The 25,789-nt window shown below is 45.3% G+C and overlaps 1 protein-coding gene across 1 annotated transcript in view; it reads left to right on the forward strand.

The window, feature by feature from the left end:
- Positions 1-1,545: 1,545 nt before the first annotated feature.
- The window catches only part of GPR139 (G protein-coupled receptor 139), a 39,771-nt gene continuing 15,527 nt past the window's right edge, over positions 1,546-25,789 (forward strand). Inside the window, exon 1 of the mRNA XM_041747385.1 lies at positions 1,546-1,701. Within this exon, the coding sequence (XP_041603319.1) occupies positions 1,578-1,701 (124 nt within the window). The 5' untranslated portion in view covers positions 1,546-1,577. The remainder of the gene's footprint in view (positions 1,702-25,789) is intronic.

The raw sequence follows: 25,789 nt of genomic DNA on the forward strand, positions 1-25,789 counted from the left end.
GGGAACCGACACATGCCCCTTGCTGGGAGTGAAAAGCAGGGATCTCCTCCATCTTGGGAGAACAGCAAGAGACTGGGGTGTGTGAAAGCCCAGCCAGTTTCTTCTCCCCAGAAACGGATGTGGAGGGGTAGGGGGAGGCAGAACAGAAATGGGTCTTCGGCTCCTCTGAGCTCATCACATGCTCTTGCATTGACTGGCAGCAGCTACAGCCCACCCCTGGAAATGAATCTAATTCTCACACATGCTGTCTTGAGCCCCAGATTTTTCTCCTTCCCCAAATCTGTTGTGGCCTCTAGAAGAGCTGCACCAGGAACTGTCCACCCTCCTACACTGAGGGGAAAAAAAGGGGTGCTCATTCATTCACCCCAACTCTCCAAGATTGCCTAGGTGCCACCTGCTACCTCTCCTGTACTTCATACAACTTTCAAACACTAGACCACCCCCAGATGATGCCCACGTGACAACCGGGATGTCATTGTGTGTGTCTGGGATGTGATGTGAGTGTGGTCTTTGTGCATATCGATAAGGGTACTCCTGTGTTTTCACGTGTCTGGGTGAGGGATGAGAAAGGGCCTCCTCGTGTCCGTGTGAGTGTGTGAGTGCGCCCACATGACTGGGTATTGTGTGTTTTTGTGTAAGCGTGGGGCAGTGTGTGTGTGTGGATGGTTGCAACATCCTGATTCCTGACAGAAGGTACCCGTGTAGGGGGCTTCTCTTAGCCAGCCCGCAACCCCCTCGAAGGTGCTGCACTCAGGGACAGGCCACCTCTGGTCTTGCCCAGAGTCAACACACGCCCTGAGATGCGCTCACCCTCCCTTTCAAGTGCAGATGCTCTGGCCCCGAGAACCCACAACGCCTGAGCATCCCCGCTCCCCGCTCCCACAGCTCCCCCCCCCCATGCCCTACGTGGAGAGCCCTCCACGCGGAGAGGGACGGGGAGGGACTCGGAGCACTGGCCAGCCAGGGGGACCAGAAGAGGCTGGGGGCAGAGTCAAGAAAGGCAAAGTGAGGACACGCTGGAGGAGTAGAGCCGCTGCGGGAGAAGCAGGTCCCACCCACGCCACACCCCTCCCACCGCGGGTGGGGAAGGGGTGGCGGGTTCCCACCCGGTCTCCCTCGGGGGTTCCCGAGTGCCACTCCTCCTCGGAAACCGGAGCTGGGAGAAGCAAGCGGGGACCCCTCCTCCCGTCCAGCCGCCCCCCACCCCTCCGGCCCAGCCTCCGCCGCGTCCAGGCTGCCGCTGATTGGCTGCGGGAAGCAGCGTCCCAGCTCCGGGTCTCCGAGGCGGGAGCCGAGCGGGTCCGAGGTGGGAGGCGCACCCGCCGGCGCTGGGAGCCCCTCCCGAGTCCGCGCGCCCCGCGCCCCGCGCCCCGCGCCAGGGCCGTGCGAGGACTCCCGGCGGGCAGGTGCGGAGCGCGCAGAGCGGAGCCCGGAGCCCGGCCGAGGGTGGAGGCAAGTCCTGCGGGGAGAAGGCGCCGCTGCTCCAGCTGCTGCTCCGCCGCCGCCGCCGCCGAGCCGGCGTCCAGAGCGGGGCGGGCAGGCCGGGCGCGGAGACCGGGGCAGCGAGGGGCGAGCCCATGGAGCACACGCACGCCCACCTCGCCGCCAACAGCTCGCTGTCCTGGTCCCCCGGCTCGGTCTGCGGCTTGGGCTTCGTGCCCGTGGTCTACTACAGCCTCCTGCTGTGCCTCGGTTTACCAGGTGAGGAGCGTGCGGGAGCCCCGAGCGCGGAACAGCCCTGCCCAGACCCCCGGGCCTGGTTATCCTCGCCCTGCGATCCCTGGCGCCCCCTCGGAAAAAGTTTAAGGCTTAAGGGCAACTGCGGACATTTAGAGACCTGGAGGGTGGAAAGGAAGTTGTTGTGGCTTGGAGGAGACTGTCGTCTGTCCCTGTGTGTGTGTGTGTAAGAGACGAGCGTGCGTGGCAGCTGATGGGCATGGTGTGAGTGTGGGTGGCTGTGAGTGTGCATGTGGATTGGAGTATTTGCATGCGCATCTGAAGGGTTCCGCGTCCCTGAGGGTGTCCAGTGGGGGGCTGTGTGTGTGACTTGACTGCACGTCCCGACAGATGGCTTAGTGGGAGCTTCACTTCTCCTGTCGCCCCTCTCCCCAACGTCCACCCCAGCGGGAGGAAACCTCCGCCCCTCTGCCCCACCGTGTGTCCCCCCGCCTGATTCGAGGTGAGGCTAGAGGATCTGATGCCCAGCACTCTTTCTCTGGCGCCTGTGGGATGGAGCAAGGGATGAGCCCCTGTGACCCTCTAAGCGAGGAACGGGTCTCTAAGCAGGCTAAAAAGAGTCAGCGTGGTTCTTGGACCAGGCCTGGCCAGGCCAAGTGTCTAGAGACACACTTGAGGCCGCCACTTCAGGGGGTCACAGTCTCCTTGAGGACATGCCTTGCCCCCTGGCTTGGCTTCCCTGTGCATCAACCCTGGGCAGCCCGTGACTGCTGCGAATGTCTAGCTGGTCCCACATCTTAACGTCCTCTCTAAAGTGTGGCTGAGACTTGTGTTGAATTCCTGAAGAGAGCTGAGCTGCTGGGGGCTGGGGGGGAGGGGTGCTTGCTGTTTGGGGGAGAGGAGGAGGGGCTTCCTGGGGTTCTAGCTGGAGATAAACCCTTCTTCCGAATCATCCCGGAGACAGTCTGGGTGGCAGAAAGATTCCTAAAGATCACTTGCAGGCAGATGAGAGAGGGACAAAAGGAAGCAGAAAGAAAAAAAAAAATCCAACATACAGCCTAGAATCACAGCATCATCTACCCTGTCATTCCGCATCCTAGGATCCTGGGAACCTGGGAGCTGGATTTCTGAGAGGTTTGCTGAGATTTCCTCTTCAACACATTCAACTTGGTGGTCAGGCCCCCTGATAAGGTTGTTTAAATAAATCCCCCCTCCCGAATTTTGGCAGGCACAGAAAGCATAAGTTTACAATCACCGAACCTCTCCCCCAGCGAGTGATGAGGTTTTTATTACTAACTAATCGTTCTGGCTGCCCTGGGAGAGACGCTCAGCCTCTGATTCACCCTGCTGGGGCAGCAGCACGTGTCCTGTAATTACCTTGAGCAGGAATTGATTCCAGTCCAGCCCCCTACCTCCCCCTGACAGCCCTCCTGAGCCTCTCCCAAAGCTCTCTTATGGTGAGTGAGTTTTTGAGAAGGTTGGTTATTGGTGACACTTGCTGAACCAGAGAAGTGACAGGCACCCTTTCCTTTCAGCTCTCATATCAGAATTAGCCTGACCCCCTCCACCTTCACCCCCCACTTCCTCTGCCCACTAAAGTAGCTAACCTCTCAGGCTTTTCTGCTGAAAACCCTTTAAGGGCCAGAGACCTAAAGACACGGGGAGGTTCTAAGGGTCCAGAGCAGGAACATGAGGATGAGCAGAACACAGCAAAGCTCAGACCTTCAAACACCTCAAGGTGGAAGACGAGGTACCTCACATCCCCACAGCATAACTCTGATGCCAGCTAGGGCCTTCTTGACCTATAGCATTGGTACCTATTGTGTGCCAGGCAGTGGTAGGCACAGGCTCATCAAGGCTGGGCCCGGAATTTGGAGACTTATAAGAGGGAGGGATCGGGATGAGAACTGGGAAGGCTTTGGTGGGTTCTTATGCTCAACTAAGGGTTGTGACCACCTACTGTGTGCCCAGTGCTAAAGAGGTGCCAAAAGGACACAGGGACCCCTAAGGTACAGGCCCTGCGTTCAAGGAGCTCACAAGTAGAGCTTGTGGTAGATGCAGAAGGACCAAGGATTCTGGAAAAGGATGACTGAAGAGGCCAGGCTTGCAGGAAGACCATGGGTGGATAATTGTTTTGTTAATGGCTTGCCAGGTGGTCCAAAGGTAAAATCCTTAAGTTATTCTCTTACAACCATCAGGGCAGGCAAGTATGTCCTTGTAAATAAGGATGCGGCTTGTAGAATGAAGCAGAGCTGAGTGTTAACATGTGGACCTTCTATGCCTCTGTGCCTCAGTTTCCACATCTGTAAAATAGGCATTAGGACAGCAGCTACCTCCTGCAATGATGGTGAGAAATAAAAATATTTATGGAGATGATGGTGCAAGTTAAGCACTCAGCTCAGTGCCTGACACACACTGATTGCTGCTGTGGTGCTGTAGTTGTGGTCTTCCCAAAGCTGATTTGGTTGTAAGGAGTGAAGGGGTACTACTTGGCATGCGAGCCAGAGAAGGGTCTGGGAGCCACAAGAAAAGCACTTAGCTCAGCGCCTTCCTTACTCCTCCTGCTGAGCTCACTACAGTATTCCCCTCCCCACCCCCAGCCACCAGCAATTAGCAAACCCTCATTACCCTGCTACTGACCGGGATGCACAGCTATGCTGGGTGTGAAGTAATAGACCACAGGGCTTGGTAATATTGTTGAAAACTGAGATTTTAATTGAATCACTTTTCCTGGCAGTGGACTCACTCCATTTCCAAATTCTCACAGGGGTGGTTGAAAACATGGGTGGGAACAAAGGGGTGGATAGGGAGTGGCTGAGTGTTTGACAATAGGGGAGCCAGTAACTAGGATAAAGCACAGATGTTTCTTGCTACCTTCAGTCTCTAGACTGAAAAGAAGAGCTTAGGAAAAGCCATGTGGTTCAATACCCAACTTCTAGGAATGGCCCCAGACAGTCTAACTTAACCGGTCTGGAGTGGGTCCCAGGGGGTCCTAATGTGAAGTAGAGAGAGCTCTGCCACTTAAGAATTCTTAATCTTTCTGTACCACAATTTTCCCCATCTATAAAAAGGGGGGTAAAGAAATAGTGTATATTAAATAAGATTGTCTATATAAAATGGCCTAGCACAGTGCCTGGACTGAGGAAAGCACGTATTAGTGCCTTCTCCACACTAGATCTTTTTCTATATTAAATGCTTAGATTATTGCACTTAATCCCCACCACATCCCTATGACCTGTACATGTCCCTGAACCCATTTTACAGATGGGCAAACTGAGATTCAGAGAAGTAGAGCATCTTGTCTATATTCACACAGTCAAGCCAGCACGTAAACACTTTCGATTGCACCACAGCACCTTAATTATTGCCAGAAAGTTCTTTTAACTAACTTCAGTTCTTTGTGCTGTGTACTCAGTGGAAAAAATTGGTGTCCCAGCTGTCCCTAAAACTCTTTCTCTTTTCTCCTCCTTTTAAGTAAGCAAGATGTTTCTAACTTTTCAGAAATGCATACAATAAGCCAGCCAAGCTAACAAGGTAGAGTTGGGGACACTGATGGGGCCAACTGGGACAAAACAGTGCAAAGCAGAAGGCAGTGCAGGAGGAAGAGATGAGCCTGATGCCTGGGGGAAGAGAACAGCAGGGAGGACGGGTGAGCCTGGCTGATAAGGAAGAAGCAGAGTGAAATTAAACTGAGATTTGAAAGATATTTTTAAAATTTTACCTTCTAAAAGGCACCAGGGATGTTAAAGGAGACAAGGTAAGGAAGATGATAGCCTGAAACCACACGCCGCCCAGCAGATAGGAGCATTTCTGCAACTGCCAGTAGGGGAGCCAGTAACAAGGAGAAAGCACAGGTAATACCTGCCTGTGAGGATCCGTGCAGGATGGAGGTGATAAGTCTTGTCACCTGGCAGATAGTCAGTGCTGTGATACACAGGAGTCACAATTGTTGTTAACCAGGGATGGGAAGATGGTGACCTGTCAGCTGGACTGAGCCCTGCAGATGTGTTCTCATTCACCAGTAAACCTCTTTCAAGAAAATCTAGTAAACAGGTTAAGAGTATAAGGTCTGGCGATAGATAGATCTCGGGAGTCTGAGTCCTGGAGTTGCTACTTATAAGCTATGTGACTTTAGGCAAGTGGCTTTAACTATTCTGTGCCTCAGTTTACCCATCTGTAAAATGGGATGATGGCAATAATGGCACATACCTCACAGCGTTGCTGTGAGGATTCAGTGGGTTATTCATTTAACACACTGCCTACCACATAGTAAGCACTCTACAAGTAATTTTCTTTTCATAAAAATTAGGAAAAGAGACCCTTGGGTGGCTCAGTGGTTGAGCATCTGCCTTCAACTCAGGGCATGATCCTGGGATCCTGGGATCAAGTCCCACATTGGGCTCCCTGCAGGAAGCCTGCTTCTTCCTCTGCCTAGGTCTCTGCCTCTCTGTCTCTCATGAATAAATGAATAAAATCTTTAAATAAATAAAAATTAGAAAAATATTTCAACTTGTTTTATGACACCAGCTTTACCCTAATACCAAACCAGACATTTCAAGAAAACTACTAATTAATTTTCCCCATATTGCTTCTCAGCCTTTTGGCCAAGATTAAGTGATTAATATTCCCCATGAACACACACACACACACACACACACACACACACACAATCCTCAACAAAATATGACCAAATCTAACTCAGGAATATATAAGAATAATAATAAACCAAGACAAAGTTGGATTTATTCCAGGAATGCAAGGCTAGTTCAACATTTGAAAATTGTTCAGTTTGATCCACCATATTAAAAAACCCAAAAAAGGAAATCCATATGATCTTTTCAATAGATGCAAAAAAAAAAAAGTCTTTGACAAAATTCAACATCATTTCGTGATAAAAATTTACCAAACTAGGAATAGAGAGAGAACTTCTTTAACCTGATAAAGGGCATCAATTAGTAACAAGTAGCTGATAGCACATTAAATGGTGAAAGATGGAATATTTTCCCTCTAAGATCTGGAGAAAGGCAAGAATATCTGCTCTTGCTACTCTGATTCAACAGCTTACTGGAAGTTCCTAGCCAGGCAAGAAAAAGAAATAAAAGGTATACTGGAAGGAAGAAATTAAACTGTTTCTATTCACAGATGATATAATTGCCTTCAGAGAAAATCACAAAGACTCCACAAAAAAAAAAAAAACCTCCTAAGAACTAATAAGTGAGTTCAGCATGTTTGCAGGACACATTATTAATACAATACCCTATTGTATCTCTATATATTAGCAATGAACAATTTGAAACTAAATCTAAAATTTAGATTTAAAAATAATAGATTGCTACGTTCCCTTGAAAAAATAGAAGAACTAACATTTGGCTTGTATTCCGAGAAGACTGGCTGTGGCTGAGGAATAAGGCTGCTTTCCTACGCAGTTACTTTTGTGTGGTGCGTGTGTGTGTGTGTGTGCGCACACACGCACATTAAATAGGTAATGACATTCATATTATTCAAAAACCTAAAAATATAAAAAGGCACACATTGCAAAATCTCCCTACCATTCCTTTCCCCTGCTCTCCAATTCCCAAATCCACATCATCACCACCATGCAGGTAACTAGCTCATCAGTATCTTGGTTCCTTATTTGTTCTTTCAGAGTATTTTAGTCTATACACAAGCCAAGTATGAATAGAGGATTTCGACTCTTCTTTCTTTTTACTCTCCTCAAAATGAGCACATTGTACACATTGTCCTCTGTCTTGCTCTTTTTCCCTTAATATATTAATCAACCGTAATGGTATATTGAAGACTTTTCATTCTTTTATGAAACTGCATAGTATTCCATTGTGTGTTTGTACCATAATTTATTTAATGGCTGCTCCTTTCAAAAGCACATGGGCACTCTAATATGAAAGTCCCTACATGCTGTACTTAACTGTCCTCTGTAACTTGTATGGCCCCTCTTTATGCACATTTGGCCTTAGGATCCCTTTTAAAACAGAGAGAAAGGGATCCCTGGGTGGCGCAGCGGTTTGGTGCCTGCCTTTGGCCCGGGGCGCGATCCTGGAGACCCGGGATCGAATCCTACGTCGGGCTCCCGGTGCTTGGAGCCTGCTTCTCCCTCTGCCTATGTCTCTGCTTCTCTCTCTCTCACTGTGTGCCTATCATAAATAAATAAAATTAAAAAAAAATAAAAATAAAATAAAACAGAGAGAAAGAGCACTGCATGAAGAGTCCTGGATTCCAGGCTTAGCTCTGGCAGTAATTTGCCGGGTGGGTCTGTCGAAGACCTGGGAGAGCTGGACTCTGCTTATATAACTCAGTTGGAGACACGGCCCTTAGTTGGGACATAAGCACAGACCAATGAAGTAGCTATGGGGGAGGCTGGCTGGGCTGGGCCTTGGGCTAGGGTCCAGACCAGTAGCTTTGTTGTCCTTGCCTCTGCATGATTCTTGTAGTGATCCCATGTATCATTTCTGCTTTTGAGGTTGAGTATAAAATACATTGCATTGGAACTGAATGGACATGGATTTGGATCCTGTATCTTACCCAAGTTTGCGGTGTGATCTCAGATATGATACTCCACCTCTCTGAGCCTCAGTTTTCATTTGTAAGAAAGCAGTCAACCAAGGTCAGCAGTTTTAAGCAAGAGGTCTCTAATGTCAAGCTGCCTAGGTTTGAATCCTAGCTCCCCTACCCACTCGTCTGTGACCTTGGGCAAATTCCTCACCCTCTCTGCGTCTCAGCCTCATCAATGAGATGGGATCATAATAATACCTATCGCATAGTATAGTTGTGAGGATCAAATGAAATTGTAAAAATGCTTAGCACCATTCCTGGCACGTTTGCTCTCATATAGAGTAAGATTCGGTAAATGTTATTAACCTTCTGTACTCTGCATTGTTGTGGTGGTAATCCAAAATAAAATATGCAAAGGCTTCTCACAATCCCTCAAACATTGTGGGAGTTCAATAAACTCATTGTTTTTATTGCCTGACAGGTCAGCATGCCTTGTAAATCTCCCTAAGCCGCACATTACTTTATATATGGGTCTTTTCCAAAAATGCACAATTCCACTCAAAGTGCACCCACCAGGAATGAAACTTTTTTACCCTGGAAAACTAGGAAAGAATTATCCAAAGGATTAAGTGATCTATTCTAACATAAGCCTATGTGGTTTAGTGAAACTTCCAGAAATACTGTTAGTCCAGAACATGAAACCTTCTTCAACTAAAGTTGATAAAAAGTCTGACAAACACCCAGCAAGCACCCTACAGCCAAGCTCATGAACAGAAGTGGGGAAGTGAACACAGACCCTGCCACTGAACCTCCATGTGATCTGAACTATGAGGGCAATGCTGATAGGAGATGCCAGCCCTGCAGAGGGTACCATGAAATGCTGGGGGCAGAAGAGCACAGGCTTCTCGAATTCAAATACCTGCTAGGGGCAGTCAAATAGTATAAATGCACACAGTGGCCCGGTTTTAAGAAATGTTTCAATTACCTAAAGAATCTTGCTTCCCTGCTGTTTTTTGAAAGTACATGGCTCTTTTGGTCTAATTTTCCCTCAGTGATAGAGATATCATATGTACCAAAACCACTGCACTTTCCTCTGAACAACTGGTAACACATATGTTGTAATTTCTATGTGCTAGGGATTCTTCAAAGCATTTTAAAAGCACCAACTCATTTAATTCTTCCAATTACCCTTTGAGGCATATATAGTTATCATGCCCATTTTTCAGATGAGAATGTTGAGATACCCACAGTCACATAGCTAGAAATTGACAGTGATACTTGGTACTGCTGTCCCCTTATTATAAGAAAATGGCAGCCCAAACACAATGGCAGCTGACAATTGACACTTGGGCTAGGTCATGAGGGATGGGAGTGACAGACAATAGGGAGGTTAGAAAGGGGGAGGTTACAAAGTGCCACCATCACTCAGCTCTCCAGCCACTCTAGTATTGCCAAATTCTTCCAAAAATCTAGGAATCCAGATTTTTATGTGAAATATCCCAATGTTTCAGTGTTGGCAACTAATTCAAAAATTTTAAAAAACACTCTGTGAGCCAGCACTGCATGTGCCAAACCAAACATATCTGCAGGCTTGATACAGCCCACCAGGCTGCCAATTCACAAACTCCAGAGTGGGTAAAGCTTCAAGAAGCACCAAGAAATGCCAAGGGGGTCACAGTGGGTAGAGAATAAAAACAAGATGTGAGGGGGGAAGAGCAAGAAATAAAGGAGATGGAGACCCAAATAAATACGTGGCTAAATTTTTTTAAAAGCATGCCAATTCAAGAAACCAGGGATTTGGGATAACTGAAAGACAGAGCTCCAAGTAGTAACCACAAATTGCATGTTGACAATGTCCTGGAACACAGATCCACCATATTTTTGTAAATGGAAGACTCCTTAAAACTGGCGGCATGGTGTATTAGGATGTGGGCTCATGGTCCCCACTGACCTGGATCCAAATCCCAGGCTCATGACTTCCTATAGGTGGGGTTCTGACAAGTTGCTTGAACCTCTCTGGGCCTCAGTATTCCTCTCTGCAGAATGGGTATAACAGTACCGTTTTCACAGGGTGTATGGTATGGAGAAAATGAAGCAATGCATGGCCAGCAGGGGCCCCAGTGTCTGCCACTCTGTGGCTGCTGTTTTATGATGTGTGCAAGCACCATCATTTTATAACAGGGGGAGAACTTGAGACTTGACCCAAAGCTGCAATGCTAGGAATGGCAGAGTCGAAACCAGAACTCACTTTCCCAACCCTTACTTGGTTCCTTTCTTTACAAAATCACACTGCTAGTGGTCTCCCGAGGAATCAAAGTGATAGGAGTAAAGGAAAAACAGGCTGTGGAATCTTAGAGCTCAGAGTAATCATCTAGATTTGGGGAAGGGACTTGTTGTTATTGTTGTTTTATGTGGGATTATTTTAGGTGGTACAAGGCTGTATCATCATTAAATCCCTTTTCAGTTTTCTCAGGCCTTCTGATTCTGTCAAACAGAAAGTCTCATCTTGGTACTAGTGTCTTTAACACCTTTTCATGTGTACTAAATCTGCCTTTTTAACAGACAGAGCAGGCCTAGGGCTCGGTATCTAAAATTTAATGTTGCCCTTGTATTTTTTTTAAGGTTTTATTTATTTATTCATGAGAGACAGAGAGAGTGAGAGAGAGGCAGAGACACAGGCAGAGGGAGAAGCAGGCTCCATGCAGGGAGCCCGACATGGGACTCGATCCCAGGTCTCCAGGATCACGCCCCAGGCTGAAGGCGGCACTAAACTGCTGAGCCGTCCAGGCTGCCCCTGTTGCCCTTGTATTGTCATTGTATTTATTTTTAAGAATATCTTCTGCTTACAACAGAGACAGGTGGGTTTGTTATTCAGGGTTGCTATATGTCCATGCTGTCCAATATAGAGACCCCCAGTTTCATGTGTCTATTGAGCACTTGATATGAGCACAACTCAGGAACTGATTTTTTTATCTGATTGCACTTCAATTAATTTACAATTAAGCCTTAATACTCAATTCAGTTATTGAAAAATAACTGTATACTTGGAACAACTTGGGTATATGAATCTAGTCTTTTCAACTGTGTATTTTATGACATCTAAACAGAGATCAAAGATTTCCACTAAAAAATTTAGCATCCAAAGAGAAATGTGCCCAGAATGTAAAATACATGCAAGACTTTGGACATTTAATATGAAAAAAATTAAACATCTCACTAATAATTTATATTGATTACATTTTAGATGAATACAGTTAAATAAAATATATTCTTAAAATTAATTTCACTTGTTTATTCTTATTTTGTTAATGTGGCTGCTAGAAAAATTGAGATTGTATATGTGGCTCACAATGCATTTATATTGGACAGCAGTATTATATAAGGTATAAATTCAGGGGAGAAAAAGGGCAAATCACTTTTTTTAAAAAAGAATTTATTTATTTATTCATGAGAGACACAGAGAAAGAGAGGCAGAGACATAGGCAGAGGGAGAAGCAGGCTCCATGCAGGGACCCTGATGTGGGACTTGATCCTGGGACCCCAGGATCACGCCCTGGGCCAAAGGCAGGCGCTAAACCACTGAGCCACCCAGGCGTCCTGGCAAATCACTTTAAAACAAAATGTTAAGTAAATGAAAGTACAGGGAACACAAGAAAATGGCAAAAATCATAACATTGGTTGGCCAATCACTACCCTCTGGGAAGCCCTAAGCCAGTACAATGCTCTTAATACAGAAACTGAGGCCCTACAGAGGACAAGGAATTTTCTCCAAGGTTACATGGCTAACCAGGTGTGTCCCTGACCCCATATCTTTTAGATTCTGAAACCAGTGTACTTTGACTATCGTAAGAGGGATAACCCTTCCATCTTTACCCTCACTAAGGGAAATGTAAAGAAGGGATGGTCAGGGTGTGGGAAGGATGTGATTACCTTGGATCCTGGTGGGATTCAAAGTGAGGGAACATCTGTGTGGATAAGCCAGGATCTTTGCTTTTCCAGCAAGTGAAAGCTAAATGACTTGGTCTTCTCTTGAGTAAAGGTCATGACCAGCTGAACTACACTGAGAGTTGGGACTTTTAACTGAAATATGTTTTCATTTTGCCCCATAGAAAAAAAAAATGAGACAAGAAACCAGAAAGTACAATTAGACAGCTGCATCTGCATTTATCTTTTTTAATAATAAATTTGTTCTTTATTGGTGTTCAATTTGCCAACATACAGAATAACACCCAGTGCTCATCCCATCAAGTGCCCACCCATCCATCCATCTGCCCTTCCAGCCAGTATCCATCCATCCATCCATCCATCCATCCATCTATCCATGTGCCTGGCACTATCAAATACTAGGCTGTGTTAGGCTCGTGGCAAGCCTGAAAAGACCCACTCCCTGTTTGCATGTGCATGAGGAAGACCAGCATGATCACAAACCTGAATAAATGTAAATAGTCATGTGTAAAATGAGCATTAAGGAGAGGCATATGGTGATAGGGGAGCTTTTCAGGGGGGACTTGCCCATGGGGAAGCCAGGGAAAGCTCCCTCAAGAGAAACAACTGGAACCAGAAGGCTGAGGAAGGAAAGAATGGAAGAAGCGAGGGGGACAGGCTTTGCAATGACTCTTAGGCAAGAGGGGACTGGAGCCACATAGCAGAACAGACAGGGGGTGAGTCTAGAGCTCCAAAAGGCAGTCTGAGGACAGGAGGAAAACAGGGCGTGAGATGCAAGCAGAGGAAACAGGAAGCCAGAGCTTTGTAGAAACCACACCAAGTGACCCTGAATTGGGACAACATTCTACAGTGTTGACTCCTTTTAACTTCTGGTATTCACCAGCAACTTATTTTCTTTACCCTCTCACTTGCCAGATTTTTGGCAGCTGAAGACCTGGGGCAATTGCTTTTCTACCAAAGACATTCTTACCGTTTTCAGCTAAGTGCAGTGAAAACTATCAGCCACATCACTTCACAGGAAGGACTCTCCACAGACCCACACACAGAGGCACACACACACACACACACACACACACACACACACACACCAACATACAGAGGTGTATGCACACACATGCACACACAGACGTATGCACACACAGACATACACAGACATAAACACAGACAGACCCCCACAGGGAGACATACACAGACACATGCATGTGCACTCTCTCTCTCTCTCTCTCTCTCTCTCTCTCCTCCCACAGTCAAAGGTATAGAATGGCCTGGTGATTCTGTTCTGGCTACTGCCCTCTGCTTTAAGCATTCCTGGCCTCACCACCACAGTTCAGCTCCACAGAACTGCTGACAAGAACCATCATCTGCCTCTTGAACAAAAAGCAGTGGCTTCCCTGGAAGGTGGCAAAATGGAGCAGTGATTGGAGAAAGACCTCAAGAGAGGCCAGTGCCATGAAGAGGGTAGGGATAGGCATTCCTTAAAGGAATCACAGGCCCACACTCTTGACCTTCACAGAGCCTGGTCCCCACATCATGTCCACCTTCCACATCCAGGACCCTTCCAGAACACCACCTGTCCTCGCCAGAAGGCATCAGGAAAGTAATACTTGGCTTAGGAATTAGGCATATCTGAGGGTTCGAGTCCCAGCATTGCAACTTTGCTAGTCATGAGGTTGTGAGCTCATATTTACCTTTTCTGGAGCCTCAGTTCCCTCATCTGACAATGGGGGTGATAACATCAACTTTATCCATTTAGCACATATATGTGGCACCCCTTTTAGGAAGGCATTGGAGGAAAAACAAAGATTGCCTGCACAGGCATACACTCTACTGCGGAGACAAGCAGTAAACAAGTAAACAGATGCGTAAACAACACTATTTGAGATACTGATAATGCTATCAGGAAAACAGCATGATAAGGCAATAAGGAACTACATCAGATAGGGTGGCAGGATGGAGCTCTCCAAAGAGCTGATGTTTGCACTGAGAATGGAATGATGGGAAGGAGCTGGCCACAGGAGGCACAGGGGAAGGGCATCCCAGGCAGAGGGACCCACCAGGGTAAAAGCTCAGGGGTGATGAGCTGGAGTGTAGGCAGACTTGTGTGGCTGGAGTATGATGAGCAAGAGGCAAAGTGGCAGGAGATGAGGGGAAGAGGTGGACACGGCTGGACTATGGGGGCCTTTTGGTCTACAGTGTGGAATCTGTATTTCATTCTAAGAAGAGATGGGAGGCTTTTAAGCAGCTGACATGACCTAATCTGAGTTTTGCAAAGGTCCTTCTGGCTTACGTGAGGAAAAAAAAAAAAAAAAACAGATGGAAGGTGGGTTAGGAGGAAAGCTGCAAGAAGTGGAAGCTGTTGTAGCATGAATGATCCCTGGGCTCCAGTAGGAGAGAGTGAGCAATACCTGTGAAGTGCCCAATGCAGTGACTGGCACACAGCAGGAGTATAGGTCAAGGGTCATGTTCACAGCCTCTGCAGTCCTACTCCTACCCCATCCACCATCACCTCAGTCTCCAAATAAAACAGCATCAGACAAGTGAAATGAGCAAACTAACAATGTCCTCAGACATCAAGGACGTCTGTGCCTGGCTCTCCGGGCACTGTGGCAGAGCGCCCACAGCACAACAGAGAGCTATCATCTTGGTTGTGGCAGTGGGCAAGTCCTGCTAATGATCCAGCTGTCAGTTGCAAGAGTCCTGAACAGAGAGAAAGCAAGTGTCTGGACAAGAGGAAAAGGGTCACCTTCGGTGCTGTCATTTGACAAATGAACAGAATTGAGTTCTGGCCAGCACGGTAGAGGGACATTGTCACCGTGACTGCATTCAAGTCTAATGACCCAGGGTACAGCAGGAGGATGAGAATAATGCCCCCAAGATTGAGGTGGAGACTCCAAGGACATCCTGAAAATGGGCAGAGAGAACTTATGGAAGGGAGGAAGAAAATGGTGGTTTGCCTCTTGGATCTTTTCAAAGTTAGACCTTCTGGCCAGAAGTAATAAGAGGACTTTTTTTCCCCCTTAATCACTGTAAGCACTGAATACTTTCCTCAAAATGCTAGTCTGATACATGCTGGTTAACATCCTTCTCAACCACCCTCAGATAACCTTCTGAAGAGGCCTGGACTGGGTGTCATAGCCAGCCAACAGCTGATAACCATCCAGAAACTCAGACCTCTCAGAATGTGAAAGAAGCCTGTTGTAGGTTTTCTTAAAAAGCAGCACCTTGCCTATTAACATTCAGAGACAATCTCATAAAAGTTCAGATTTCTCATGAGTCTTGGAAAATTCTAAAGGCTGGAAAAACTGAGCTCTCTCTGACTGTTGCCAAGTGCCTAGAACCAAGTAGCCAGAACCTCCTTTACATGGAGCTTGTGCTATCCAGCTCACTGCGGTCTCCACCTTTCCCTATTGTACCCCTAGAACAGACTTTTATATAAGTATGTACCTGGCCTACTTCTCTCACTTATGTTCCCTGCCTTGCTCTTATATGATTTTATTTTTTTAAGATTGTATTTATTTATTTGACAGAGAGAGAGAGAGAGACAGAGAACACAAGCAGGGGGAGCAGTGGAGGTAGAGGGAGAAGCAGACTCCCCACTGAACAAGGAGCCTGATGCAGGGCTCGATCCAGGACCCCAGGATCATAACCTGAGCCAAAGGCAGATGCCTAACCAACTAAGCCACCCAGGTACCTCACTCCTGTAAGATTTTAAATTTACTGTGTAATTGCCTTCCTCAAATTTGACTATGTATATCACATACACACACATCCCATATCCTTTTACACTATTACACTTTCAGCTTCATCTACTCTTTCCAGTCATAGTAAATGCTCTCCTGCAAGAAGGGGAGTTTGATGAAAATCTGGATTTACGATCCACTGGACTTTCCAGCTGTGTGCAGTTCATTTCTCTGTCAATTTCCATATCTTTAAAATGAAGCTAAAAGCATCCTCCTTGTTGAGGGAAATACATGAGACAACATACCTACCACATGACAGGTGCTTAATAAATAGAAGAGATTTTTTAGGGACACCTGAGTGGCTCAGCGGTTGAGCATCTGCATTTGGCTCAGGGCATGATCCCAGTTTGGGCTCCCTATGAGGGGCCTGCTTCTCCCTCTGTCTATGTCTCTGCCTCTCTGTGTGTCTCTCATGAATAAATAAATAAAATCTTAAAAAAAAATAGTTGTGGTTTTGTTTGTTTGTTTGTTTGTTTGTTTGTTTTAAGACTGACAAGAATTTCCTATCAGATCCCCACCTGGACTCCTTAGGCTGTGTGAAGGATCGAGCTCCACTTCATGAGGCCCTACTTTGTGCCAGGGATTCTAGGGGATAAAGTTGAGAGAAAGACAAACATGAACATGACATGGCCCTGCCCTTAAAGAACCCACACTCTAGTTAGGTAGAAAGGCAAGTCAAAAGCCATAATGCAATGTGACAAGTTCTATAACAGAGGTGAGGTGAGGGTAAGGCATTTAACTTCCTGTGGACCTTCAAACTTATCTTTGCCAGGGGGGGCATAAAAAAAATGCTGAGTTGGGGCACCTGAGTGGCTCAGTTGGTTAAGCATCTGACTTGTGATTTCGGCTCAGGTCATGATCTCAGGGTTGTGAAATTGAGCCCCACATCAGTATCCGTGCTGGCCATGGAGCCTGATTGAGATTTTCTCTCTCCCTCTCCCTCTGCCCCAGCCCCCACCTGCTTGCTCTCGCTATCTCTCTCTCTCTCTCTCTCTCTCTCTCTCTCTCTCTCAGTTAGGCTTTGAGCCCCTGACACTACACACTCATCTCCATAATGCCAGGACCCTTTAGGGGGCCTTTGCAAATGCTGAATGCATAGGTGGGTGAGTAGATGAATGGGTGGATGGATGCATCAGATGAATAGGTGACTGCCTTCTTAATCCCATAACTGTGGAACAGCTTGGAGGGTCAGTGGTTGAGCATCTGCCTTCGGCTCAGGACATGATTCCTGGGGTTCTAGGATCAAGTCCCTCCCTGCAGGGAGCCTGCTTCTCCCTCTGCCTATGTCTCTGCCTCTCTCTGTGTGTGTCTCAGAATAAATAAATAAAATCTTAAAAATAAATAAATACCTCAAAAATGTAATGTCCATACTAGCCTTGAAGAGACTGAAGAATACATCTTGATTATCATCATTATCACCACCATCACTACCATTTATTGAGCACTTACTCTGAGCCAACAACTGATCAAACACATTATTCCACATTGCCTATTTAATCCTCACAGCAATGCTCAAGAGGTGGTCCTTCTATTATCCCCATTTGGCAGTGGGGGAACTGAGGCTCTGAGAAGTAAAATAACCTGCCCAAGGCAATTCAGCTACTGAGCAGCAGAGCTGAGATATAGCAGGCTTATGTAGCACTGTTTATACTCCGTACTTACCACTGGGCCTGCTGCAGACATTGGTATTCAGGGCATGGGAAAAGACAAATGCTGTGTCTACAGACCTCTGTCTTGGTTCACCCTCTCAGCCTGGTCTTTGCAGGCATTTTGAGGGACTATGTCTTCCTTCCTGATTAAAGACTCTCCTAGTGTCCCCATTGCCCTCTCCCAAAGCAGATGGTTTAATTACTTGAAATTATTTTTAAGCAAGGACAGGCAGGTGAATTCCCTCTCCATCCCACACCTAACCTACAAAATGGAAATTGAGTTGCCTTTTTTTTTTTTAAGTAGCATATTGTGATGAAACAATTTCCATGAAAACTCTGTGGTCTTCCAAATCCTTCCAAGGTTTCTGTTACCAAGCCCTAAGTGGGCTTAATTTCAGTCAAGTGCTCAGAATTCCAAATCTAGTTCATGTGGTGAATGTTTACTGATCACCTATTATGTGCCAGGCTCTACTCCTCAAGCTCAAAAAGAGACATCAGCAATAGCCATTAATGTTAATATAGTGCTGGCCAATATGCAAAATGAATTAAAATTTACAAAGGGCTTTCTCATCCATTATGAAACAGAAGCTCAGGGGAGTTAAATAGCTTTCTCAAGTTACTACTGGTAGGGCAAGCTGAAAAGCAAAGCTACATCCTTGAATCTCAAATCCAGAGCTCATCATTCCACTACATATGCAAAGCTGCCAGAGGTAGGAATGATCCCCAAAATGGAGCCACCCCTCTGAATCCTGCCAGAACTTTCCATTATTCATTCATTCATTTGCAAATTATGTGCTATTTGATGGCACAAAAACAAATAAATCTGGGTTCCTGCCCTCAGGGAGGACACAGTCTAGTTGGAGAAATGAAGCAGTAACCCACATTAGGATGAAGATTGGTAAGAGATGTGCTAGAAGGAAGCCCATGTACCAGGGGACAAAGAGGTAGAAATGAACCCCAGTCTTGGGTTGAGGGGCAGTGCTGGGAATACAATAGGAGTTATCAGGGCAGACTTTCTTCCCCTACTGTCTGTAACTCTTCCTCCTATCTAGGACGCAATATGCAATGTGAGTTCTGACCACAAGTCTTTTTCTCCATCAGACACATGTACCGAGCATCTCCTTCACATGAGAACCTTTGCTAAGGACTGAGAATGAGAGAGACAAATGAATTTTGCCCATGCTTTTGAGATATGTATTGTCCAGTGGGCAAAACAAGTAAATTGAAAATTATAAGATTATTTACTATGTGAAATTATCAATATTTGACCAATTTTTACCTTCTAAAATGTTTAACCTACTACCTGTTATAGTGTAATAATTTGCTGTTCAAAAAAAAATGCTCAGGATGACGTGGAAGCAACAAACCAGTGGTCTAATACTGTACTCATGCCTCAACCACCACATTCCCCCATGTAGTAATATCCATGGCTGAAGCTTGGGTTGTACAATTACTGAAGCCTTGATGCCAGAAACTAAACTAATAGCCATTTACATAATTATAATTAACATTAATGGAATGCCTACTACCTGTTGGGCACGGTTCCAAGCACTTCCCATGGATTAACTAATTTAATCCTTCTAACCCCATGAAGTAGGTACTATTATTACCTGATTCTATAGATGAGGAAAATGAGGTACCTGGTAAGCTGTTAAGTGCGGTCACACAGTCAGTGCTATGGCAAAGCCAGGCTTTTGCTCCAGACATCAGGAGCAGGAGCCTGTGTAGCCATCTGCTCAGCTGAAGAACTAGTAGTGCTTTTGGTCAGGCCAGTTCTTTGGTTCCAAGATCATCCAGTGGGTGCCTTCATTAAAGCTACAATCTTGGGTCCATGGGTGGCTCAGTTGGCTAAGTATATGGCTCTTGATTTCAGCTCAGGTTGTAATCTCAGGATGGGGAGATCGAGCCCCACCTCGGGCTCTGCACTCAGTGGGGAGTCTACTTAAGAGTCTCTCTCTCGCTCTCCCTCTGCCCTTCCTCCTACTCACACTCAGTCTCTAATAAATAAATAAATCTTAAAAAAACAACAACAACAACAAAAAAAAAACGCAAGCCATGATCTATTCTACTGAAATGGAGATGGGGGATTGAGGCACTGATCTTCAAGGTATTGAATTGTAAAGGCTGCCCATGTTGGAGGTAGAATCAGGTAGGAATCAGGAATCGGGTAGAAAATCTTCCTTGAGAGCAGTATGAGCATGATAATGGGGGTGGCATCTAATTCTCCCATCAGGTTGACTGGGCTTGAGCTGTATTTTAGCACTGGTAAGAACCAGACCTAACAGAACAGTTTTGTGAGAGATTTTGGAAGACTTTGGACTGAAGCCGGACTGGCTGGGGATCCAGGAGACAAAGTGCAGCCCAAGGTTGAAAGAGACGCCATTCCTTTCACCTCTGCAGGAAGGGTAGCCTCTGAGGGTGTTGACACTTAGAGTCTCAGGAATATAATCTCCTTCCCATTCCATTGTGTAGTCAACTATTGCTATTACATTTGGGCTTTGGTCCCCTTGAGGACTCTTGGGGTTCTAACAACATTTCAACTAATTCTCTTGAGTTCTAGAAGCATACTATTATATAATCAGCAAATAATAATGATGATGCCTTCTCAAATAGTTATACATTTTATTTTAGTTTCCTATTTTATCATTTTGGCTAAATTATAGATCTGGATTCTTTGTTAGCAGCTTTAATATTTAATATTGGTTAAATCAGTATTAGAATGAGGAAAATGGATTGAGTTTTAGAGCAAATGCAGACAGATTGCTTCAGAAACAGAGGGGCAGGGGCCAAAGCAGAGCTAAGTTCCTGCAGTAACTCGGGTGTAATATAATGATACCTAGGCTCAATGCTGCATGAAGCAAATATTTGTCAAGTACCTACCATGTGTTAGGTACTGTACTAGTGACTAAAAATGTAGCCCAAAATGAGACAGATACAGACCTACCTTCTGAGAGCCCCCAGCATCAGGATGACCAAGGAAAGAGAAAACAAGGTGATTCCAAGATATTTGGATCAAGAATTAGCTGATGTAGTTTTACAGTGGGCAACAATAAATTACTGCAAGTCTCAAAACCTGCCAGTATAATTGATAATGACCAGGAAATTGACTGAATTTTTATTAGCTTCTGAAATCTTTTACAATCTATTCATCCAAAAAAGAAAAAAGGAGACGAAAGCAATGAAATTAGAATTTTTCATTTATGAATGCTTTTTGAAAACATGGATTCAAGAGAAATTACCAGATATTTTAATTTTCTGCTATATTGCTCCTGATACCAATCAGGCTACCTGTGAAATAATTTGTGATAATTAACATTTGTCTAATGCTTTTTCCAGTTTGTGAAACTGCTTCCCAAGCGTTGTCTCTTTCAGTCCCCACAACAACCTTGGGAGTTTACAGAGCAATTTCACTGAGGTTATCACACTGGATTCATGATTTCTCATCCTTCATTTCCCTCTGGTCTGCACACCAGCCAAGCCTGTCATTTTACGGTTCTGCAAACAAAGCATGCTTTCACACTTCCATGATTTTGCACTTGTGGTTCCCTCTGCCAAGAAAGCAGCCCATCCCTTCGGTCAACCAAGGAGTGTCCTAATTATTCCGGGAAACCCTAGGCAGTCAGGGAAAGGCCTTTTTCCCTAGGGCAGTAAAGAAGGTCCAGCATCCTGGAGCAGGAAGCGTGCGGTGATGGTGACCATGTCAGGGTAGACTAGCAGACAATTAGGCACAAGTCCTGTCCTGCAGTTGACTTAGGTGTCATTGGAAGCAATGGTCCCAAGCCTTTCTGCCTTCTTTTTTTTTTTTTTTTTTTTTTTTTTTTTTTTTTGCCTTTCTGCCTTCTTAAAGAGTCTAACAGTTAACATTTTGTAGATAGACAGACCTGAGTTTAAATTCTGGTTGTGTGACTTACTAGCTATGTACACTTAGGCAAGTCTCTAAACTAAATTCCTTCCTCTATAGAAAGGATCTAATAATAATTTAAAAATGAGAGGAGTAGCAGAACTAAGTGCAAACCATGTATCAGTTTCTGGCATATAATAATTGCTAAATGGAAGCTATTATTTTCATTATTAAGACCACTTCCCTTATGGCAGAAGAAGGTACACATTTCTCGTCATCATTACTGCTATTATTGCTATTATTATTTACATATTCTCTTATTTTTGAAGGAAAAAAATCACTTTTCCTACTGACACTCCCCGTTCTCTTTTAGAAATAATATTTCTGCTCAGAGGAGAAAGAAAAACAGTTTGTTTTGTATAAGCAAAGGGTACAGCATGGGGCCTGGACACGCTGGCTCATGGAGAGTCAAGAGCAAGAGCTGTCCAGATGAAGTGGATGGGGGGAGAGTTATAGAAACAGGGGCTGCATAGTTGAAGGATCAAAGGCTGGAGAGAATATGGCTTGTTTAGGGAGCTTCAGGTACAGTGATTCCTCTCAGCTGGGACATAGGGTAGGCAGGAGTGCTGAGTGAAATGGGATGGATAGGGAGGCAGCTCCAGTACTGTCTACTGGGAAGCCTACACTCTTCTAAGCACTTTCTATGCATTAACTTAGTCCTCACAATCAGCTCCATTTTACAGATGAGCAAATGGAGGCACAGAGAAGTTAAGTAACTTGCCCAAGGTCACACAGCAAGAACATGTCAGATCTAGATCCGCTGGCCATGCTCATCACCAGCATGCCAAGAGGGCATTGCTTCTTTTTCTCTATGACATTCAGGCATGCATCCCAAAGCCAGAAAAGAAAGAGTCCTCCAAAGTCACGAGGAATCAAGCCATCCTCCACTGCTGAACCCCACTTGGACAGGGTGGAAGCTACTCTCTCTGCCACCTCCCAGTGTGCAGAGGTAGATTTTTAGAAGTTCCCGAACACAAAACCATTTCCATATAATTATGCCTCCTTGACCTACAATGTCGTTCAGCTGTGTGCATGGGCTGGAGGCACAAAAACCAATTTCTCCAACGAGAGAAAATTGCTTCCCGAGGACCCCAGGTAATTAGACATTGTCTTCTGGGCATGGCCTGTTCCCCGTCTGTCCCCATCCCCTGACATAGGTGTTGCCACTTCAACCCTGCATCCGCTGGGCGAATGCAGGCCCCATGGTGGAACAGAACATCATCAGGACAGTGGCCTTGGAGAGCATGCAGCAGGATGATGTGCATCAGGGGATTCTCCAGTGTTCTTAAACAGCCAGATCCCATAGAACCTTCTCCTACCAACCCAAGAAGGGAAAGGGGGACACATTATGCAGGAAGATATTATCTCTCAAGCATTTCTGATGGCTCCTGTCAAATTTTATACATGAGGAAGCTACAATACAACCCATGCTTAAAAGTTTCAGTGAGGTTTATAAAGGACCTTCTGTTCTTTACCTCCCCCTACCCCGGCTCTCCCGGATGTCTGTGGTTTGATATAGAAATAACAAACATCTTACTTAGTAAAACCCCTAATGCTTAAAGTCCTTCAAAGACTCCATTTCCTCAGGACAATTTCAATTCAAACTAGGCTGCAAAGCTGTTTGAATCATTCAAATTGGATGCTGCTACTTCTGTACCTCTTTCCCAGCCAGGCCTTCCTCCACCCCAGCTCTTTCTCCAGACAGGGGCAGGCAGAGGACATAAATGAATGAGGTCTGGTGAGGACTGGTTAAGCTGCATGACACCCCCACATGGAAATGTCACCCAGGTGGCCTCTCCTGATTTTTAAAAGAAGCTGAAATCTTCAACTAGACATGAAAAACTCCAATTTGCATATATGACAACTAAATCAGAAAATCCTAAAGACATATCTGCAGCCTAAAATCTACCCCATAAGCCTCCAGCCTATGATCTCCATTCCATGCTGAACTTCTAGATGCTCTAACAACCATTCTGTCTCTCTTATCTCTTGGCCTTTGCACATTCTGTTCCCTCTTGTTGGCATACTTTGCTCCCCAATCACTTGACTAGTTCATATTCCTCTGTCACTGCACACATACCACTTCCTTCAAGAAGCCTTCCATGATCCTCTAGGTTAGATTGTTACCCCTTCTTAAGTGCTTCCATTGCATGCTGTCTTCTGCTGCTTCTGTCTGGGTATTTATCTGGCTTCTGCCAGGCTAGAAGCTCCAAGAAGGAAGAAACCATTTTTTTCTCATTTACCATGATATCCACAGCTGCAGCAAGGTGCCTGAACACAGCAGGAAGTCAGTATCTGTGATAGAAGGAAGGGGAGGGAGGCTGGCCTGAGTAGTCTGTGTTAATGCAAAAGAGAGAGAGAGAGACTCACTCCAGAGTCTCTTGGGTTGGACTGATGAGCAACAAATATTACATTTATTGAGCATTCACTATGTACCAGGTATCCTTCCAAGCATTTGCTTTAGTTCCTACAAGAACCCCATGAAACAGATATTATCCCCATTTTACAGATAAGGAACATTAAGGCACAGAGTATTTAAGAAACTTAGTCAAGATCACAAAGCAAGAAATTGAGAAATGGGGTTCAAGCCCAGAGAGCCTGGTTTCAGAATCAGTGCTCTTAACCTCTCCACTATTCAAAAAAGGAAAGGGTCAATGCTCTATGGAAGAAACAGACTATCACACTCAGTGGATAAACAAATAATATTTTGAGTACTACATGCAAGGCATGGTATAAATGCTCAGTCTTCCTAACAAGCCCTTGGGGGAAATGTTCTTGTCCTCATTACACAGATAAGGAAACTGATTAAGTATCATGTTCAGGCAAGTAAATGGGGGCTGTGAACTCAGATCCATCCGCTACCATAGGAGGTAAAAGGGAAAAGTTCCCAAGAAGTTAGTTACCTAGAGAGATTGGGTCTGGAAAGAAGAAAGCAGAGAGATGGGATAAGATCAAGTTATCATGCGTATAATGTAATACCACAGAAGTGGCAGCAAGCAGATAGATGTTCCACAGAGAATGCCATGGGGGAAATCCATCCATCCATCCATCCATCCATCCATCCATTCATCCATCCATCCATCCGTCACTCTTTTCCACAAACGTTGATGGAATACATACTCTTTGACTACCCTGCAAATCTTCAAGGTTCAGAGAAAAGAGATACAACCCCTGCCTTCCAAGGGCTCCCAGTGAATGGGTGATAAAGATTTTGAAGAAGATCATTATAAAAACGTGTTAAATACTCTAGCCAATGAGGTGCTTGACTCAGAGCACTGCAATCAGGGAAGGCTTTAAAAATAAAAATTCTACCAGCCTAAGAGCTGTAGGCAGGGAAGGCATCCCAGGCAAAAGAAATAGCCCATGCAATGCTATGAAGGAAAGAAAGAGTGCTGTGCATTCAGGCAATAGCTCATAAAGTGAAGAGCAAGGTGCATTTGCATGCAGAGGGAGCTGATGGTGTGAGAGGTATCAGGTTGGTCATGCAAAGATTTTGGATATAGAGCAGAGGTTTCAAACCAGCTACCCTCAGGCCACACTGCGTGTGTGTCTGTGTGTGTGTGTGTGTGTGTGTGTGTGTGTGTTTATGTGTTTGCAAGCCTCTTCTGAAACACTGGAAGACCTGGCCACAGATGGTCATTCCCTCATGGGAAACCACCAGAAAGAAGTAAATAGTGGCTAGCCTCTTAAAGGGGGCACAAACTATCCAGTTCATTAAAGGCCCCTGCATGCCCACCTCACACATTGATATTACCTGCCTGGCCTATTGCCATTTGAGTTTTCAAACCCTGGCATAGAGCCCTATGCCCTATGGCATTGATGGGAGAGCAGCAAGTTTAAAATGACTTCCCATGCTGCCTTGGTATGATTTATTCAGTAAGTTCTAAGCACCCTGAGCCCAAGGAATGGGTCTTATACTCTCAAGAGCCTATTCCAGGCTTGGCACATAGTTTGGCATCACTAAATTTATGTTGAACTGAATTGGATTCACATGGAAGATTTTGGCACAAAATCTCTTCAGAGGAGAATGATAGTCTCTAAAAGATCTCTCTCACAATGAACACTAAATTAATTTCCAGTTGCCCTTGATCACTCACCTGACTCATTTTCTGCAGTAAACCCTTAGTAATCTTCCAGTCTATTTAAAACTGTTAACCAGCGCTTCTGCATGTCTATGATGTTGTGTTAATCTATATTTGTAGTTAGTCATTCAATTCAACAGAAATTTATTGAGCAGCTACTGCATGCCAGAAACTGTGTAAGAGATTGGAAATATATTAGTAATGATAAGCAAAGCAGACACACTCCCTGCCCTTTGAGATTTCTACCTGGCTAATAGTAATGATGATAAAATGTATATAGCATAT

The sequence above is a fragment of the Vulpes lagopus genome, chromosome 3 (assembly GCF_018345385.1).
Source record: "Vulpes lagopus strain Blue_001 chromosome 3, ASM1834538v1, whole genome shotgun sequence".
Classification (NCBI taxonomy): Eukaryota; Metazoa; Chordata; class Mammalia; order Carnivora; family Canidae; genus Vulpes; species Vulpes lagopus.